Genomic DNA, 19,930 nt, shown 5'->3' on the forward strand with positions numbered 1-19,930 from the left:
CAGCAGCCCTCTGGACAAGTTTGGCACCCACACCAGCGACTGTGGGCCAAAACTCATGTTGCGTGCTAACTCTCTCCCTCCCCCATCCCCTCATGCTATCCCGCTCTGCAATTATATGCTCTGCTCCCACCCAAACATGCAAGAATAGGCCTCCTCAGTCAACAGACAAACCGAGTCATTCTGTCCTCAAACCATGACATCATGACCATTTGACTTCAGCGTGAAATTCAAGCTTAATTTAACTTTGTCAGGGGAAAAGAAAAAAAGTGGTGTGTGTTACACAGGCAGAGAACTGCGCTGGTGTCAACAGTAACTTTTCACAATTCTGGGAAGGCATGGCTCATTGTATTTTACAGGATATCAAAACCATGAAGAATATGGGACGATTTTTTACTGGAATAAGTGGACAAGACCATACCAATAAAAACTGAGGAGCTGTCATGCTTCCACACATCTGTGGTTATAGACATTGATGAGATGACAGTGGTTTGAGTGTGTTTCATCAAAGTTTTATAATATTAAATACACACTTAGTGTAAAGGGTTAAATCCGAGGTCATAATTAGAGCAAAAATAAGAGGACCCTGATTATAAGACAACTGCAACCTCCCCAATGTTTTAAAATGTGCAGAAGGAGCAGGGTACCAGTATTTACGCACAATACCATAAAAATTAAAATAACTTGCAGTGTATTTTTTGTCATTGGGCCATCTGCCTTCATGTTGATATCTACTTAAACACTCTCTTGTCCGTCTCTTTAAAGTGGCCTTCATGAGAACCACAGAAAGATTTTCTTTGACTGTCTTTTCAGGCTCATCACCTTCGGACCTCACTCTCTGTGGCATCATATTACTTGGCTGAATGTCTCTGTTATTTTGGCAATCATTATCTTAGAACCGGCACCATATACCTGTCTCAGTTGTTCAATAACATTCCCTATTTTAAGTTAAATTGTTCCGGATGGTCACCATGTCTCTCCATCTTTCATCCCCCCTGGTGCTGTAGTTGTGAGTGACATCTGCCCTTATGAGCCTCATTCTCGCTTTGTGGTGACATCCACTGCTGTCGACCTGGAATGGAAGAATATGAACTTCAAGGGAAAAAAAAAACATCAGACTTTCAGGTCACTACGGTATTCAACATCTCTTTTAACTGATACTCACTCACACTTATTTTCTTATTTGTTACACATTGTATTGTTTGAATGCAGCCTTGGCCTCAGTATCTTCTACATATCTTAATGTTCTAGCCTTTGGGTGCCTTGTATTTGTTTCTCTTTTGATTGCTTTGTTTTATTATTCCGTATTTGCACTTGTTGTACTTGTAACTTTACTGTTTTGTTTTACTCTTTTATTGTTTACTTTATTTTAAAGCACTAATCTTCTTACAGAGTTTACACTATAAATAAAGTATGTTATTATTATTGGTATGATAAAATCTCTATGTTGTGTTTTTTTTTTTACAAAAGCATTATGCACTTTTTAACATGTGAAGGTTTTCGTTAAATGCTGATATTTAGGTTGTTTTGGGGATATTTTTTTTATGGTTGTATTTCCCTTTAAATGTCTGTTAGGTGTAATTTCACATGAGCAATTTAAAGGTTTCTACCACACTAACATATGTGCTTTTCTGTTTTATTTACTTTGTTTATATATATGTATTTATATCTGTATGTAAAAACTGAACTGAACTCAACAAAACTATCTGCCTGCTTTACTTTAGAATAATGTCAATGGTCCCCACTTTCTGGAAGTTTCCTGTGGTTTGGATGCCTGAGAGGCATCTATCAAACTGCTGACAGCTATTGTGTGAAGCACACCTCATTTTCCAAATCTGCCTCGCAACAGAGTCCTCTCCTCTGTCCTTGCAGCTCCGGGAGGGGATCTTAATAGTGTGAGTGAGGGCGCGTGCATGTGCATGTATATATGACAGAACCGAACCAATGACAGGCACCTCAGCCCAGCCCAGCCCTCGCAACAAAGAGTGCTGGTGGGTTTCTCTGCAGCCCCTCTCACTCTCCCACACGCTCATAAATAACCATACAGAGCCTCTGCCCTGGCCAGGGGGAGAAAAAGGAGAGAAAAGAGCCATTTAGGCTGCTCCTCTACTCTCATGCCTTCCAACTGACCTTTTCTAAGGGTCAATCAGTCCAACCACAACTCGGCATCCTCCATCCTCCCCTCCTCTTTCCTTACTGACACTAACCTGAATCATCCTAACACTGCTGCTGTGCAGAGAAGCCACTTAGCAGGCTGGGGTCATTGTAAAGCAGCGTCTAAGACGTAGAAGGCATAAAGCCTCACAAGCTCTCAGTCCCTGAGCATGTGAGATGGCAGCCGGGGTCAGAGGTGAAGGTCACAATACGGGAGGAGGGGAATAAATCCTGTAGCATGGACCACAATGGGCTGCAATCCCTGCTGACAATGATGCCATTGTGGGCTATGGGTTGCTTAGTGTGTCCTGGAGCTGTGCCTAATAGAGTTATAGTGCTTATGTGATGGCTGCGTAGCCCAGGAGAGTAGTGTCCTTTTATATAAAGGGGGGCAACTGCCGAGGAGCTTGAAAGAGGTCTCGGGCTTCTCAATTTTGCTTTGCATGAAAGCCGGGGATTGTGTATGCGTGCATGTGTGAGTGTGTATGCGTGAGAGAAAGAGAGAGAGAGAGAGAGAGAGAGAGAGTGAGAGAGAGACTGAGGTTACTAGCTTAGCTTCTCTGGGCTTCCAGCCGTGTATCCTTTGCTCACTGGCACGACTCCTCTCTGTACAGACTCAGAGTTGACTCATAGCTGAGGAGGCATCACAGAAGTTGTGCTGATTTCAAGATGGGTTGTGGGTTGGAGATCTGAAATGAAAGAGTTGTTGTCTTTAAACAAACGGGAATTTCAGCATTATGTAAGACCGACTAAGAAATTATATTTCGAATTTAAATCAGTCTTAGTGTTGATGTCATTTATAGGAGCTGTATGGATACCATCCTGTAATACTCCCCAAAAGCGCTCTTTCAGGGATTGGCAAGTACACCAGTTGATTCAACAATGATACCATGACTACTTATCCTCTGAGAGAAACAACTGGCCTCAGGTAAATTATCATACAATAATAACAAAAACAGACATTTGGAGCCAGTGAGGAGTATAATGTTTCTCAGGACTAACAAAATCAGTGTTTTTCTCATTTCTATTTCTGTGTTATTATTTTGTATTGTTATTGAAGGGGTACTTGGTGTTGGCCAATACCCAAATCTAGGTATCAGAAGCAACATCAGGAAGTGGAAATTATATCAAAACATCTCTTTCATTTATCAAACAAAACCTCAGCTTTTGTGTGTTCTGTATCTACTATGTGAAAAGTATTGTGTTCTGGTCTGTCAATCCAAAAAAAACAAGTGATCTGAGTTTAGATATCTGTTTTAGTGGAGCCTAAAACAAAATGATTATTGTATTAAAAAAGAAGTGACCCTGCAAACCTATTACCAACTCATATGCACAGCTATTGATACAAGTGCTTAAATAGTATCTCATGGATATATTTTCCCTGTACTGCTCATGGCCAGGCTTTTATTTGGGGGCTCTACTTAGGCAGAGAGGTGGGCAAACAGAGGCCGTTGATACCCCAGGATCATCATCCTTGGCATAACTCAAGTACCACGAGTGCCATGAGTACCTCGGTTGTCACCTCTGTTAGTAAGATTAGGCCCCGGCAGGCTGGAGTGACAGCTGATGAGTGGTAGGTATGACCACTGGGTGCTAATGCAGAGAAAGAGAAAGGGGGAGAGAGACTGACTGGAGAGCATTTGGAAAAGCAGTATGTCAGTTTTTGCTGATGTCTATAGTAACAGTAGCCTCCAATTTGACATTCCCTCCACCAAACATCGGCTCTCTGTTTTTTTTCTCTTTCTGGCTTCTCTATGACCTCCTTAAAAGAACAAGCTATGTTTCCCAGGGCCCTGCTATTTGAAGCTCATAGTTTTGGTCATCCAAAGTTTTCTGTTCCAACTCAAGCCGTTCAGACACTGTCCCCACTTACATTTCCACAATGGCCGGGTCCTGGGGGCCAGACCATAGCCGCCCTACACTCTGCCCACAGTTGAGTTGCCTCTGGCAGAGCTACTGCATGCTTTGTGTGCTGGTTCTGGCGGCCGGTCAGGGAAACCCCACAGTTTCTCCATGGTGAATGTCGAACGCCCTGCCAAGGCCATTATGCATCTCTTCAATGGGCGTGAATAGCAGCACACTACAGTACAGAAGATTTGAGTGATGTGCGATTCACCCAGGGTTTACAATGAGAGACCATGACACAGATACACAGTGGTGAACTGAACTAATCCCTGACATGCCTCCACCGTGTTGTGTCTTTGAGCCTTTTTTTGATTGACTACAAACAAAACAAATCCTGATAATATGTGTCCTACATTAAGCAGTTTCAGACTATATGAAAACAGTAAGCAAATGAATAATGTTCCTTGACACAGATAATGAGCTAAACAAACATTATACTCTAAAAAGCCATGGGATTAATCAGATGATTCTACAAATACTGGGTGTTGTGACTTAGTGTGGCTAAGTGAAAGACAGCAGGGAGCCTATCGTGTATACATTTAACACTCTCAAATATGGGGATTAAAGCTATTTCCATAGAGTTCACATTCAACACACTTAACCACTGACCTAATAACCACAAAGGGACAATAAACATCCTGTCTGAGCTCTCATTTGAATTCAAATCAATCAGTGGCTACCTTAGACACTTTACATATAGAGCAGGTGTAATGTACTTTTTGTATTTTTATTAACAGAGACCCAACATTAATCCACCACGAGGAAGCACTTGGCAACACAGGTGAGGAAAACTTCCTTTGAACTGGCAGCACACTCGAGCAGAACCAGACACACTGGTTAGACAGCCATCTGCCTAATAAAGTGTGATAGTGAGAGAGATGATTCAAGTAAGACAGACAAGGGGACTGACAGCAGCAGCACCTTTAATAACAGGTAATACAGTATTTTTCTTCCTTCACCTAATGTTTCTAACACCTACTCCCCTTTAACATTTACAGCATATAATGAGCCTGTTGTGTTCACTTTAGGTTGTTAGTCAGATATCCATCACAAATGATATCTAACACAAGTACAGTTGAATTGTTATCCACATTAAGCACAAAGAAACATCTGTCTATTAATTTAAAACTCCTGCAGTGTTTCACAGCACTCCTGCAGTCCAGTGGCATATTGCGGTATCAAGATGAGTCACATCAGCTAGCAGGCAGCTGGCAGGCCTGCCGTATCAGCCTATCCAGTTAATCTTACGATTAGCCTTCACTGATCCCATCAGGACTGCCTGGATCTGGGGTGTAAAGCCTAAAGGTTTTATCCTGCAAGTCAGCCCGGGGCCACTACACGCACACAACGCAAGTGGGGGACACAGAGAAACACATGGCACAACCAAACATATTTAGGCTTTTTAGAGCACTGGTCATAAAGGCAACACATCCCAAACACAAAGCCAAAAAACAGCAGCTCATAATGCCAATGTATCACTGTTCCCTGCTGACGTATGTGGACCCTAGTAGTGAAATGTGTCAGAGAGGTCAGACCCACAAGTTAAAGGGGCAAATTTTGTGGTCTTCTGACATCAGGGGGAGAGAGGGGAGGGAAGAAGGCAAGAAGGGCAAACTATTGAGGGTGAGGGAGGGGGGGGGGGGTTGGGCTGCAGCCAAGTGACATGTCGTGACAGGCTTCAAGGCTTCTTAGAAAGGGAACTCATGGAAAGCACACCAGCGCTCAAACATTGCAATCGCAAATATACACAGACACACGTGAGCACATTTACCCAAAGTGTGCACACACACACAATTACATACCTGTCAAACAGTGGATGTAACAGAAACATGCCATCCTCCAAAGAATAACATTTGGAAAGTTTCACATTGTTGCAGACTAAACACCAAGAATGTCAACAAATTCTGCATGTGTTTCTGTGCGTTTTTATGTGTCTGTGACTGCAGCATGCTCCATCATGGGAGAAAGCTTGGGTTCGTGGGCACTGTCTGGACACAGGAAAGAAGTGTTGTCTGATGGGAAAAAGAATGCTGCAGGCATTTACCTCCCTTACTCTGTCTTTGGGTCAAAAGGGGACCGGCCATAAACGCCTGGACACCAACAGAGACAGACCTCTGACCATGTAGGCCTTGTTTCACTCTCCTCGCAGCCAGTAACGTCAGCTGGTGGAAGAGGCCCTGGTTGTTTAAATTTATAGCACAATGTCATTCTGTGTCATGAATGGACAACAAAGCATGTATTCATGCCACATGAACACATCAGGAGATAGTAATCTGGATGCTCATACCCATTTTTAGCACAAGAATGAGGACAGAAATGTGTTTCATCATAAAATAATAAATTCTTTGTGTTTAGTTCTGAACACACATGCCATTAGCTATCGTGTCGCCAACAGTATGATCTCAGAGCTGCAATTATTACAAGTACGGCAGTCAAGATGCCATTTTTTTTGCTGCGGAACGTGTTTGACAAGCTCAACAAGAATATAATACACAGTTGCCAACAAGGGAGGCTGCTCTGTCAGACAAAAAGACTGAGTCAGGTGCTCTCTTCATGGTCAGGTGCTTGAGACGGTTTAATTATCACAAAACCTATAGCATGATGTCATTCCTCCAACTCACCATTCAGATACATGGGGCAAAAGCTAAAGCGGTTGAAAATGCCACCAGTTCTGGTTGTTTTTAGTATTATTATTGTCATTATATAAGGTATGTTATAGGTCATGTTCAGATTAGATCATTCAAGCTAGAACACCAGGCTTTTCTTTTCCATTCATGCCCTGAAAGGAATTTTTCAGCTGTTACAGTGCAGCTTGAGGAGAAGTGAATGAAACGGTCTGGGATGCACCATTACAGTGTGGGGGGTCACTGATGTAGAACACTTTTTAAGTTAGCCCCTTAAATAATCACATGTGGTGCAATGTTTCGTTATAACACCCATGTACTCTTATTTCTTCCTGTTATGTGATATTAACTTCACTTTTTGTTTGTTGCGTTTCTTTGGTGCTTGCATTAAAAAGACTTCCCCCCCCTCCAGTACGCTCTGAATAGACTGGTCCAAGATGATGTTACGAACAGCCCTTTAAAGTCGCTCCACTTCCGAGATGAAGTAAAGTAGAGCCCCGCCACACAGCGAGAGAAGCACGAACTGACAATCTCCTAGAAACAAAAAAAGATCTACAGACTATGTTGAGAAAACATATTTGGACTTTGGGACGTTTTTACGGAATGGAAACTGAAGGAGTGTTCTTCTCTTTTTCCACATCCATGAAGGCATTCTGCGTTTGCCTTGCTGCCTGAATTTGCGGCAGAAAGAAGCGTGCATTTTTCTTTTTAACACGCGCATAGACAACAAAGACAGCAACCTGGACTACTCTTTTGAAACAGGAATGGTTTATCCTCCCGAAGGTTTATTCTACATCGAAATGGATCAAGCACCACCAGGTAAGTTTAGGGTTAAAGGCAGCCATTGTCTGATCTGTGGGGGGTAGAGAAGCCTTTTATTCCCTCTCTCTGTACTGTCTTTTTTTTTCCAACTTGCATTGTGTTATGTAATGCCAGTGATAAAGTTGACACCTGACAAGTGCTGTGCAGGTGTCAGTAAAACGTTATAATGGCTGGGTCCTCGCTTGGTGCTGCGCTCCCCCTGTGGCTATGCCCAGGCATGCATAGCGCAATTCACTTGCCAATTACGTAATACCTTTCTGTGGACCAGGCGCAGCAGCAGCTTTGCCTTCTTTTTCTATTGTCCCAGCAAATATGACAAACTTGGACCTAAATTCACAGCAGGTTTTTGCCCATTCTCGTGAGCTAGATGATACAGTTAAAACGTGTGACAGTGTAAAGATTGCATTCTGCAGGAGGAATAGATTTGAGTGTGCGTTAATGAGCGCCGCATGAAACGACCGCTTTGTTCTCCTCTGCAGCCAGCCGTGCTTAATTTGTGTGCTAGCTCTCAAAGTAGGCTAGAGGCAAGCAAACCAGACAGCTCGTCTCATGACTCAACTCCGGCAGCTAATACAACACTTCATTTTTTATTTACATTTGTCATCTGACCTCGGCTAAAACTCTGTCCTAACAACGCCATAACACTGTAGTGTCGTTTTTTTCAGCCTGTTGTCTCAGTCTTAGTAACCACCTAGAGCCAATTCATTTGAGTTTGAAGCTTCCACAAATTGTATTTTGATGTTTTTCCAGATGTTTACATAACACGACAGTTGATAATACTGCGAGATCACAAAAACATGTTACTAAGAACAATACAGATGCTCTTTTCTTGCTGTCATGGGCTGTAGACTTCATCAGAGGAATGTTTTTGTGGTGATGCATGTTCATTGTTTTGTGTGCACTGGATTGAATACAGTGCAAAAGCAGGCTATACCGTGACAGACCTGATATTTTATTATTATTCCACACTTAAATTACGAGGCTCTTGTCTGAACTGGTATGTGGGTTTTGGAAGCCAGTAGAGTTTCTTGGCAGGAGACGGAGAGGAGGAGGGGGTTGGTGGTGGTGCTGGTGGTGGTGGTGCAGATTTAATTTTGCTGAGTTCAGGAGCCGCAGCTTTTCGTTGTGTGCCTGCCACTCTACTGCTGCTGCTGCTGCACCTGCCTTTTGTTTATTTTAAGGTCAGAAAAAAAAGGGAGAGTGGATGGTGGGAGAAACCCACATTTTCTCCTCTCTGAGGGTGCTCTTGTATTCTACCTGACTGCCTCATGAAAGGCACTTTTGTCCTGCAGTGAAATATATTGCCCTTCACCTCCTCTTGATGCGGTTTGCCCTCCTTTTTTCATTTTTAGGAAAATGCTAATCTTCCGGCCAGGCTGGCAGATTATATTTCTTATAGGTTGATGGAAAACTTAAGAGGATCTGTGAGCGTGCAACCGTTCTGAAGTAGTGGGAGGGTTGATCCAAGAGGCTCAAAATACAACATCTGGTTTATGTAATGCCTTACATGCAATTCAGGACAGTGCAAAAAGCTGCTGCTAACTTCAGAAGCTCTACTTTGCAAGAGGTGCAGGCGGAAGAACACCCAATTATAAGATTTTCTGGTTAAACAGTGAGAAAAAAAAACTGCCTCATAGTTGTTGAGTGATGGTGTTCACAAAATGAAGTCCAACTGCCACATTTCCTTATTTAGAGCTAATCACACTTAAGCTCTTGGAAATGATTTGACAGTGATATCTCTTGGAAACATGCCTGGGCATGTCCTCAGATCTTGACAGGCTCCATCAAGCAAGGGTGTGACAGAGTGTGAGTGGTGTTAGGGGAGAACACTAGTTCCTCAACAGACACGAATGGTCACAGTGAAGAAGTGTTTACAGCCCTTAGAAAAAAAATCAATACTTACTTAGATCTCTTTCTAAGAAAAGGTCTTAGTATTTCATTTTCTTATCTCTCTTTTTTCTCGTTTGCCTCCAGCTCTTCCTCCCAGGTCAACAAAGCCAGTGTCCGCCACCATGAACAACTGCCTTTTGCCACCTGTGCACTCGCTTCAGGATTCGGAATGGTATTGGGGAGATATATCAAGGTAAAGATCAAGCACATTAACATCCACAAAACAGCAAATGCCTGCTTAGAATACATTGTTAGAGTGTCTAATGTGATGCCGTGTTAGATCCAATAACAGTTCAACTGATTTGCCCTTAGGGATGAGGTGAACGAGAAGCTCCGGGACACACCTGATGGCTCCTTTATGGTGCGCGATGCATCCACGAAGCTGCAAGGAGACTTTACGCTAACCTTAAGGTATGTGGATGAAAAAATGTAGCAGGAAGAAATAGTTCCTGTGAAACAAGTGCCATACATATCAGAGACATTAAATCATCACATTCGGTATAATAATGTATTTGCTGTTTCACTTCCTTAGGAAAGACGGACACAATAAGCTGATCAAGATTTACCACAGAGACGGGAAGTACGGCTTCTCAGACCCCCTTACGTTCACGTCAGTGGTAGAACTAATATGGTACTATCAGCACCATCCGTTAGTGGAATACAACGCAACCCTGGACCTGATGCTTACCCATCCTATGTCCCGCTTCCAGCAGGTTAGAGAGCACCAGCTGTTTGTTTTCAGAAACAGAAAAGAAGTGTGACATTGGGAAATATCTTACAGGAACTATGAGTGGTACATTTCTAATAGTAATTTTTGTCATCTAGGTGAAAGAGGACAGCGTCGATGTTGCCGGCAGAAAGCTCAAGGAGGTTCACTGTCAGTATCAAGAAAAGACGAAGGAGTTTGATCGCCTTTACGAAGGATTCACAAAGACCTCACAGGTAAAAAAAAACTTCCTGAATGAACTCTGATGGTCTTCACCGTCATTGTTAAGACCACAGTAATTTTCTAAGCAAACATTTCTCACTCTTCTGCCGTACTCTTTGTGGTGCAGGAGATCCAGATGAAGCGGACAGCAATAGAAGCATTTAATGAGACAATGTTGATCTTTGAGGAGCAGTGTCGGGAGCAGGAGCGTTATGGAGAGGAGTTTGAGAGGAACAATCAGACAGATGGAGCTGACAAAGATCTGGAAAGGTACTTTTTTCAATGTTGTCCAGGAAAAAAACAAAACTATTTGGATCCATGTAGCCTAGTTTTTCTTAAACTCTGTTCTGACCTGTGACCTTTTGCTGCTTTTCATTAGCTTTCTGATAAACTACGAGAAGCTGAAGTGTCGTCTTGGAGAGATCTATGACAGCAAAATTCATCTGGAGGAAGACTTGAGAACACAGGTGGAGGACTACAGAGAGACGGACAGGAAGATGAACAGCTTGCGGCCTGACCTCATCCAGCTACGCAACATCAGAGACCAGTACCTCAAGTGAGTGTTGACAGAACATCATTTGTCATAAAGTGCAGCAAACACATGCGGGAAAGTAACATTTCTGTAGCTTCTGTAGGTGTGGTGGAGTTACAATTAAACCTTGTTTTTATATGTGTGCTTGCAGCTGGCTTAATCACAAAGGCGTACGACAGAAACGCATAAATGACTGGCTGGGGACACAAAGCGACAGCCTGGATGAGTAAGTTTGAACAGATTCTTCTATGAAACGACAACAAAGCTTCTGACTGACTAATAGAAAGGAGAATTGTAACAGAGTTTTAACAGCACTGCTCTTGTTTCTCTTGAAGCACATACGTGTTGAAGGGAGACGAGAAGAACTTGCCTCATCAAGAGGAGACAAATTGGTTTGTTGGTGAGCTGAGTCGGACGCAGGCAGAGGAGATGCTGCAAGGAAAAGCTCCAGGAACGTTCCTGATCCGAGAAAGCAGCAAACAGGGATGCTACGCCTGCTCTGTTGTGTGAGTAGAATATCCTGGAAAGCTACATTTGAGGTGAATATTCTGCTTGTCACCATTCTGCGTCACTCACTGACGTTTTTTTCCCTCTCATTTATTTCAGTGTGAATGAAGAAGTGAAGCATTGTATGATCTACAGCACACCGCACGGATACGGCTTCGCTGAGCCCTACGACGTCCACTGCTCACTGAAAGACCTTGTCCTGCACTATCGCCTGCACTCCTTAGCGCAACACAATGACGCCCTGGATGTTCGGCTGTCACATCCAGTACACGCCAAAGCTGCAGCTATGCCTTCGCAACACGCAGAGGAACACAAACTCTTACAGACTCCTAAACACACAGCGGGGCTGCCTCCTGCCGCTCCAGAAATGTAATCCAACGGAAAGAGACACAAAGGACACGTTGTTTACTGTATCCTGCGAGAATGACTGCATCGAGGTGCACCGTGTAAAGTTTTGCACTACAGTGATTCCATTGGTTTTTGTGAATGGGATTTCACAGATTGAAGTGAGACCGGAACTTGAATGTCAGCTTGAGCTTTTTTTTCAAGTTTTGAAAGAAGCTGTTTGAGCTTTTTTTTTTTTTTTTTTTCAAATGGACATCTTTTTAGTAGGGAATCAACAACCAGTTTGTTGCTCTCTGACATCAGGTGCTGCACCTTTATTTGACTTTTACGACCAGAGTTGATGTTGCTAGAGATGTCCATATTCCCCCAGTTAACATTATTTACTTCTGAAAATTTGACCAATAGGTTAGAAATATGTTTGGTAACAATGGAGTTATATTTCTACCTCATTTCCTAACTGCTTGTTTTCATATTTTGAGCACAGACACATTGGTGAATAAAAGTTGTTTTCAGCCGATACATATTGTATCATGTTAGTGAAGTTGAATTTTGAGGGAGAAGATGACAACAAAATACTCTTTATTGCTCGTTTTCATACTGACAATGTATGAATTATAAAATAAATTTAAATTTGACTTAGCTTTGTCAGACGGAGGAGGGTACAGGTCATTTTAAAAGAATGCAATGAGGTAGTTTATAGTTGTCAATGAAGTCAGCTAGCTGTAAGAATACTATTCTGAAATGATTTATTTTACCTCTACTCACTAAAAAAAATCAAAAGGCAACTTTAAAATTGTATTTTTAAAAAACAACCTTAATGATAATGCCTTTCCTGAGTAGCTGGTTAATCATCATGCCTTAATTACTGTGTGTACATTATTCAGCAGCCTATCAAGATAGATAAGTCGCACAACAGTGTTTGTTCACATGACATTTTTGAAAACGTCATATGAACAAGAAGTCAAGCAGTAATATATGTATTCAGTGCAACATAGATTTGAATCCCTGAAACACAGTCATTCTTACTGTGATGAAAAACTTTCCTAAGAAAAGTCCCATTGTGCTCAAAATGTTACCTTGCATGCTAAGGAATAAGGTATGAATATATTTTTTTAGTTTACAATTACTTGGTGCATTAGTGAGGGAAAAATGGTGCTGTAAACAGGCTGTTCCCCTTCATATGGGTTTGGTGGACCAAACCGTTTTTGGGTAAATGCCACGTGTGAATATGTGAAAAAGTCGTGGTGCATCTTGACAATTGGCCCTCCCTCAGCAGACATTCATACGCAGTGGATTATTATGTAGCATTAACATCCTGTAGAATACCATTGTATGAGCATACTCAATGTTAAACCCATTGACCAAAGCACTTAATAGTGAGCTAAAACTACATCCCTGTTGAGTCCGGTTAAAGCATTTGGGCGAGGGGAGGGAAATTTATGTACACCTGCTGATGTGCTGATCGGAACATAATCTGAAGTACTGTATGTTATATTCTGTTACTCAAAGAAGTATAAGCTTTTTGTATTCTATATATATTTTTTCTATAAACATGCCACAAGATGAAAGCTTGAAGAAAGTGCAATCCAACAGTATTTCTATTGTTGCAATGAATGACGACGATGATGGTGGTGACGGTGATGCTGTTATGAGAGGTTGACATTTGCCACAAGAATGCACTCTCTTTGGTGGTGTCGGTATGATGTGGCCTCCAATGTTTGTGTGAACTGCCAGAGGTCCGGAAGTATCCTGCCTCCATTACTTGAACTGTGGCATTGCTTGAGCTATGAATGTTTTTCATGACATGCCGCCTACATAGCTTAAGAGGAAAGGAATCCATGTTGAACTTGGCACATTTTTCAAGTTTGAGGACAATAGATACTCTGTACAGAGAACTGTAAAATGTATTTCTGAGGTTGGTTATGGAAGGGGGACGAAAAAGCCTCCTATAAAACTATAACTCCACCAGGGGATTGAGGAAACTCCTAGGGTGAAGCTAAGCAATGTGAGATCCTGACCTTTTTCTTGCTTAAAGACAATAAACTGATGAGGGTTTTGTCAACTTGCGTAATCTGTTCCTTTTTTTTCCACTGAGAATTGCTGAGACTGTCACTTTTTATCATTTAAAGCAACCCCAAACAAAGACTTGAGGGGCTATTTTTCATTATTGAAGTAATGTTATCACATGGGACTAAAGATGTGCAAATACAAAGCATAGAATGGCTTAAAGGGAGATAACTAGTTATTAAAACATACCATCTGTCTCGAGTGGAGCCATTGTCGTCTGATGAGCTTATCCTTGGGTCAGCAGAGATATGAGGCAGGGAGAGCACTGGAGGACAGGCTGTGGACAGATGGAAGAGAAAGGAAGCGATAAAGACAATAGCAGGATATGTGCAGGCCCTTTCCCTTCTCAGTCTGGCTGGGGTTGAGTCACTCGAAAACTATCCATCAAACCAACTTCACTGGGAACATGGTGTATTTTGAAACCTTTTTTTTCAAAGCTCCTGTGAAAAGAATGCAGCCCAACTGTAAACATTTGGTGTGGGCTAGCTTGAGTTTAGTCTCCAGAAATTGATCCCACAGTGATATATTATCCGAGGTCACACAAGATGTTTTCAGAGTTTCCCAAACTTGAATTCAGCAACATCTACAAAGATGCACTTTTGTAGAGCTTTGGATGCCATGGCTATTGCAGATTAGAATGCTAACCCTGGGTAACAGCATTCTACTTAGGCATCTGGCTCATGATGAAGCTCATGTATTACATTTTTGCTAATATGTCACATTTTTGTAAATAATGTAAATGTAGGGAGTCCTCTCAACCCCTCTTAATCAACTAAGAAAATGTTAACAGGTACAATCCATATGTGAAAATAAGGGCTACTTTATCTGTGTTGACCCACTGCAATCAACCAATTCACTTAAACTTTCTCTTTTGTCGGACCTGCATTGGCGGTCACTTAATGGCATCGACACAGTTGTTTTTCATTTACAGTGTAACACCATACAACTGTTAGAGGTGGCACCACCAGCCTGGCCTATATCACTAGCTATCCCAGCATGCTGAGTTGATGAGCCACTTTCAAAACACAATAAATAGGGGTGACTTCTCTCCAGTACAGCTATCAATAGGGTGACCATATGTCCCGGTTGGATTGAGACTATCTCATTTACAAGCTCCGTGTCCCGAGTCCCATTAATTATCTATAAAACACAAATATGACCTCGTTTTGAACTATTCCTGTCCCGGTTTGAACCAATTGAAATACCAATACAATGCACCATGCTTGCAACACTGATTTCTCTGTATGTTGTAGTCAATGTCACTGCCAAGGCTGTTGCTGTGCTAACTGATAGAAAAACACTCCTAATGTAACGTGACTCAAAGTTCTATATTGATTTGTCTGTATGTCAGTCAATCTTGGTATGTAGCAACTTAGCTAGCCCAACAGGGCTTGCTGCGTAACGTCAAGTATGCTAGCTATCATGCCAAACAGGAAGTTAGCATTTTCCACAGAACTCCAGGAGAGTTAAGGCCTTGAAGTGCAACTATATGCTGTGTTTTGCACACACAAAGTTTATAGCAATTCAGTCCTAGTGTAATGTGTTTACTAGTGTTAAATATTCACATTTTTCCATTTAAGTTTGGGTTGAGCCTGGCAGACTTGATTCTTTATCCGCTGGGGTACTTTCCATGGTGTTGATAGGTGCACTGAGGAAAGATCCAATTGTACCATGAACTCATACATATTGGTTTGCGGTAAATTATAGTGTCCACATTAGGGGGGGGTTGAAAAAATGGTCACCCAGTTATCAAATGTTGTTAGCTAGGTAACCCCTGTTGTTGAAAACTTTAAAATTTGCCAAGCGTCACTTTAAATTTTCACTATCGTCTTTTCAGTTGGTGATTAATCAGAAGTGACAGAAATCATATGCCCTGAACTTTATTTTTATTTTAAAAGTTAATCCTAGCTGCATTTTAGCTCCCTATCCTGAGTGTAACATCAGAGGAAAAATTAAATTGGCCCTCTGTGGCCAGAGCAACAGGTGGCCTCTTTCAACTATCACATAAGGTCTACGTTAGGTAGGGATTAATGAGGTGCACAGGGCAAGGATGTACTGGGGAAGAGCCTCAGTTCCAGGCCACGGATTACTCCCTCTTACCTGTGTCAGCATAGAGAGCCGGTTGGCCGCATGCATGCTCTCGTAGAATGGATCGTATACAGTGGAGAAACAGGGATAATAAATAAGACACACTGTACCAGGAGGACTGAGTCACACTCAGGCTTTGTTGAGTGTCCAAAAGATCATGAGAGAGTGGTTATAGAAAGTGTGTGGACAGACAGGAAAAGAGGAGGGACAGGAAAGGGTACTAAAAAGGTGCATTTTTCAAATCTCCTGTACAGGATGGTGTAAAAAATGAAGGATGTAGAGGTCAAGTTGGGCCTTTGCTTCATTTCCCTCAACCTGAAACACTCCCACCTGGCTTCAGCTCAAAGCTATTTGCTTCGCCAGCAGTTTAGTTTACACTACTCTGAGCTGTTTTCCTTACCTCCCTGGATCTGAGTTTAATCTATGCAACCAAAAAAACAGAGCCCCAGTGCCATTTCATTTCTCATTCATACCCTGTCTGCCTCTACTTTTCCTCTCTTTCTCTTTCTTCTCCTTGTGCTCGTTAAAATTCACAGTCATTTTGCTTTATAGTTCTCAATTTAAATAAGCCCTGGCTGGGGAGTGGGGGGGGTGTAGGCAGCAGGACAAATTACCTTTGGAGTCACGCCTAAAATACACACACACCATCAACTGTCTCGCAGGCTTTCAGAAAAGAGGTTTTCGCTTTCAGTTTAGCCGCAGCCAATCAGGTCTCTCCTCCCCTCTGTCTCCGTCCGATTCCAACGTTTTCACGCTCCTCCGTCAGCCAATGAGAGGCCGGGAACGTGCCGCACGTCAGCCAATCAGCGACCAGTTGCTATGTTGGAGGCAGAATCGATAAGAGAGGGAGTTTTTTTTCCTCTCCTTTTTTACTAGCTCACATTATAGCTGGCTTATAGGCTGAAGGCAAGAGACACTGTTGCCTGCCAAGCAGCATGTAGGGTATGGACTGAACCATTTTACATACCACCTTCACATTTTCTTTGAAACGTCTTATAAAGTATGATAATTAAAGGACAAACAAAGGGTCTGTACTTTGTTTATGTACCCTCATGTAAAAATGTATATACAATACTTGAGATCCACTAGTTGATTACTCACTTTGCAGTTAAGGTCATGGAAAAACTAGAAAACCCATGCATTGAATTATTCCCAAGCATGAAGGAATTGTGACAAATGATGCACATCGAACTAGTTTGGAATGAAAATACTGCTATGAAAGTTTGCTCAAATCTCCCCCTTGTTTAGGAGGGAGGATTTTTTACTCTAATATTTTTAAATATTCTCAAACATGCAAATAATATATAGTTAACTTCGAGGTACAGAGGCTTTCGATTGTTATTATACAAACCTGTCTGTATTATTACTTTACTGATCTTTGATCTCAAGATAACATTCAGTCATAAGTCCTAAATCAAACAGGTTTAGGTGGTTAAAGGTGCTCCTATAAATTTAATCTTATGTTCAAAGTACATTTCATGTCGACTTGATTTTTTTGACAATTAAAGGACAAACAAAAGGTCTGTACTTTGTTTATGTACCCTAATGTAAAAATGTATGTGTATATATATTACTTGAGATCCACAAGTTGATTACTCACTTTGTTGTTAAGGTCATGGAAAAACTAGAAAATCCATGCATTGAATTGTTCTCAAGCATGAAGAAGTTTTTTTTTCAAGAATCAGGAAATCTTTATTGCCAAGTGTGCTTGCACACACAAGGAATTTGACGTGGTAAATGGAACACTGGTACTTAACAAGACAGTAACGACACAACAAGACAGTAAGGACAATAAATATGGAAACCTAAAAACTAACTTTAAAAATTCTAAATAAAAATACTATTTGTACAAAGAAAGTTATAGAAGTAATTTTAAGATATAAATAAATGAATTAGCCTAAGCCAGAGTGCAAATTTTAGTGGATGAATATAATAATAAAATATGTTATAGAATAAATTACAGTATTGCACATGGTTATTGAGATACTGCAATGGAAATCAAGGATTGCACATGTATGTGATGTATCACAGGAGTCTTTAGTGGTTGTGACAAATGATGCACATCTTACTAGTTTGGAATGAAAATACTGCTATGAAAGTTTGCTCAAACCTCCCCCTTGTTTTGGGGGGAGGATTTTTTTCTCTAATATCTTAAAAATAGTCTTAAACATGCAAAATAATATACAGTTAACTTTGAGTTACAGAGGCTTTTGATTGATATTATACAAACCTGTCTGTATTATTACTTTACTGATCTTTGATCTCAAGATAACATTCAGTCATAAGTCCTAAATCAAACAAGTTTAGGTGGTTAAAGGTGCTCCTATAAATTGAATCTCATGTTCAAAGTACATTTCATGTCGACTGAATTTTCTGGTGAAATTAAATATATATATAATCAAGTAGTACACTTCACTCAGTAACTTGAATGTAAGCCTAAAGAGAGCTTTTATTTCCTCTGTGACCTCTGGTAAAAGTGATTGTAGTTTGGGACTCAGATACTAAGATGAGAGGTGACACTGAGCCATCTCTCACAAGGGGATAACACACTACTTACTGACAAACAATTCAGGAGAAATGCCAATCCAGATCCACGACCAAATCAGATTTGCAGAGACTGGCTTAAGCAGTGACAGAAGATCTAATTGCCTTAAACACGTTTTCTAGAGTTGTGATTCACACACAACATTCTACTTTTCTTTCTCATGGAACGAAATCCTATCTAATGATTTCAGCTCTCAGGGCAATCTCATTGTAGGACTTCAGCTCTCAAATAGATTAAAAAAGAGAGCCAGCAGGCACATGGGCAGCAAACCAATGTGGCACAGGACACTGAAAGACGAATACCAGCTCCACTGCAGATGGCAGAGAAGCTTCAGAGTTTAAATCAGAATCCAGCTCAGTCTGAAAGCACAATACTGTCTGTAGGCGGTGACCTCAGTATAGAAAAGAAAGGGTTACGTAGTGCACAAGTCCTGTCAGGTGAGGACAGGCTCCTATTCTGGCGATATCAGAACAATAATGTAGATGAGATAACATTTGCAACAACAGTGAGGAGGAATTTATTATTAACACAGAATAGAATATCCTTACTGCAGAACAGGGATTTTTACAGTATTATGAATTACGGTCATCTTCTGGAAATAATAGATCTGTGACCAGAAAGTGCTGTAATTGCTTTTTTGGCATTATCTGGTTTGATATAAGACTTAACAATCTCTGAACTCTTAATTCTCCCATAGGAACCTTTAAACTGTCAGTATCATCTCTTCGTGTTTTTCTTTCCTGGTGAAAGCGACGTCTTGCCAGAAAACAGAGCCCTGATGAAAAAGTCAGACATACATACCCTGCACTTAAAACAAAATGGCAATTATGGCGATCACTTTCCATAGGATGACCCTCACACTGTTTTCTTTTTCTCCTACTACATGGGAGATTCTGGGAGCAAGGCAAACACCCTGCTGCTTCCCATCACTGCAATGGAGGGACATGATTATCTGTGAAATAATTATAATGATCAGGCCAAGGAAAACCTTGCCCATGGGAGAAAACCTGATAGTTAACAGCCATGCTCTGGCAAAAAAGAAAAATCTCACTGTAACAGTACCTATTTTGCCTGAAGAAGAGTGTGTCACTACATTCAAATTCATTTTTTAGCACCTCACCTAGTTATTAAAACCTGTTTTACAAGAGACACCTGCCCAGGCAGTAGCATACAGAACAAAAGGCAAAAAAAGAAGAAACTCTTTCATATTGCTAATGAAACACATAAAACCTGAATGATAGGGATAATGTATGATCATTCTGTTGCTTAAAGGAATTTTAAGGCTTTAGTATAGGCCTGTGCCTCTAGGAATTAAATCAGCAGATGTGAATGGCCAACTTAGACTTACATAGAAGATGTTTGTAACTACCCAGCATGTATTGACTGAAAAGAGGCTGTTGTCACACCAGTGAGGCTCTAGAAAAAACAAAACAGCTCTGATCACCTGAGGAACACTAAAAATACATAATGTGATTAACATGTAACCAAAGGCAGTGACAACACTGTGACACTGTTAAGAATAATCA

At 41.2% G+C, this 19,930-nt stretch overlaps 2 protein-coding genes across 6 annotated transcripts in view; one reads left to right on the forward strand and one right to left on the reverse strand.

Moving 5' to 3' along the window:
* Positions 1–16,586, reverse strand: part of sgip1b (SH3GL interacting endocytic adaptor 1b) — a 71,848-nt gene extending 55,262 nt beyond the window's left edge. The window contains exons 1-2 of the mRNA XM_034703182.1: positions 16,474–16,586; positions 13,961–14,048 (exon numbers count right to left, since the gene is read on the reverse strand). The gene's annotated coding sequence lies outside the window, so the exon portion shown is untranslated. The remainder of the gene's footprint in view (positions 1–13,960; positions 14,049–16,473) is intronic.
* LOC117826831 (phosphatidylinositol 3-kinase regulatory subunit gamma-like) lies at positions 7,151–13,766 on the forward strand. 5 transcript variants are annotated; one of them, XM_034703188.1, is made up of 10 exons: positions 7,151–7,499; positions 9,477–9,585; positions 9,705–9,803; positions 9,925–10,105; positions 10,218–10,334; positions 10,448–10,590; positions 10,700–10,876; positions 11,004–11,078; positions 11,188–11,358; positions 11,459–13,766. In XM_034703188.1, exons 1-10 carry the CDS (start codon positions 7,445–7,447, stop codon positions 11,730–11,732), a joined length of 1,401 nt encoding a protein of 466 aa, XP_034559079.1. In that variant the 5' UTR covers positions 7,151–7,444; the 3' UTR covers positions 11,733–13,766. The 5 variants fall into 5 exon arrangements, with proteins under 5 accessions (XP_034559079.1, XP_034559080.1, XP_034559083.1 ...); XM_034703189.1 differs by having other exon boundaries at positions 7,171–7,499; positions 10,514–10,590; XM_034703192.1 differs by lacking the exon at positions 7,151–7,499 and adding an exon at positions 7,696–7,844.
* Positions 16,587–19,930: the final 3,344 nt, after the last annotated feature.

Source organism: Notolabrus celidotus, chromosome 15 (assembly GCF_009762535.1).
Source record: "Notolabrus celidotus isolate fNotCel1 chromosome 15, fNotCel1.pri, whole genome shotgun sequence".
NCBI lineage: Eukaryota > Metazoa > Chordata > Actinopteri > Labriformes > Labridae > Notolabrus > Notolabrus celidotus.

What these genes read in the sequence shown, in the direction of transcription:
- LOC117826831 (XM_034703188.1), top strand. Translation starts at nt 7,445, where the DNA reads ATGGTTTATCCTCCCGAAGGTTTATTCTACATCGAAATGGATCAAGCA. An exon ending in AATGGATCAAGCACCACCAG is followed by an intron (nt 7,500 to 9,476) that starts GTAAGTTTAGGG and finishes GTTTGCCTCCAG; the next exon opens with CTCTTCCTCCCAGGTCAACA. An exon ending in GCTGACAAAGATCTGGAAAG is followed by an intron (nt 10,591 to 10,699) that starts GTACTTTTTTCA and finishes GCTTTTCATTAG; the next exon opens with CTTTCTGATAAACTACGAGA.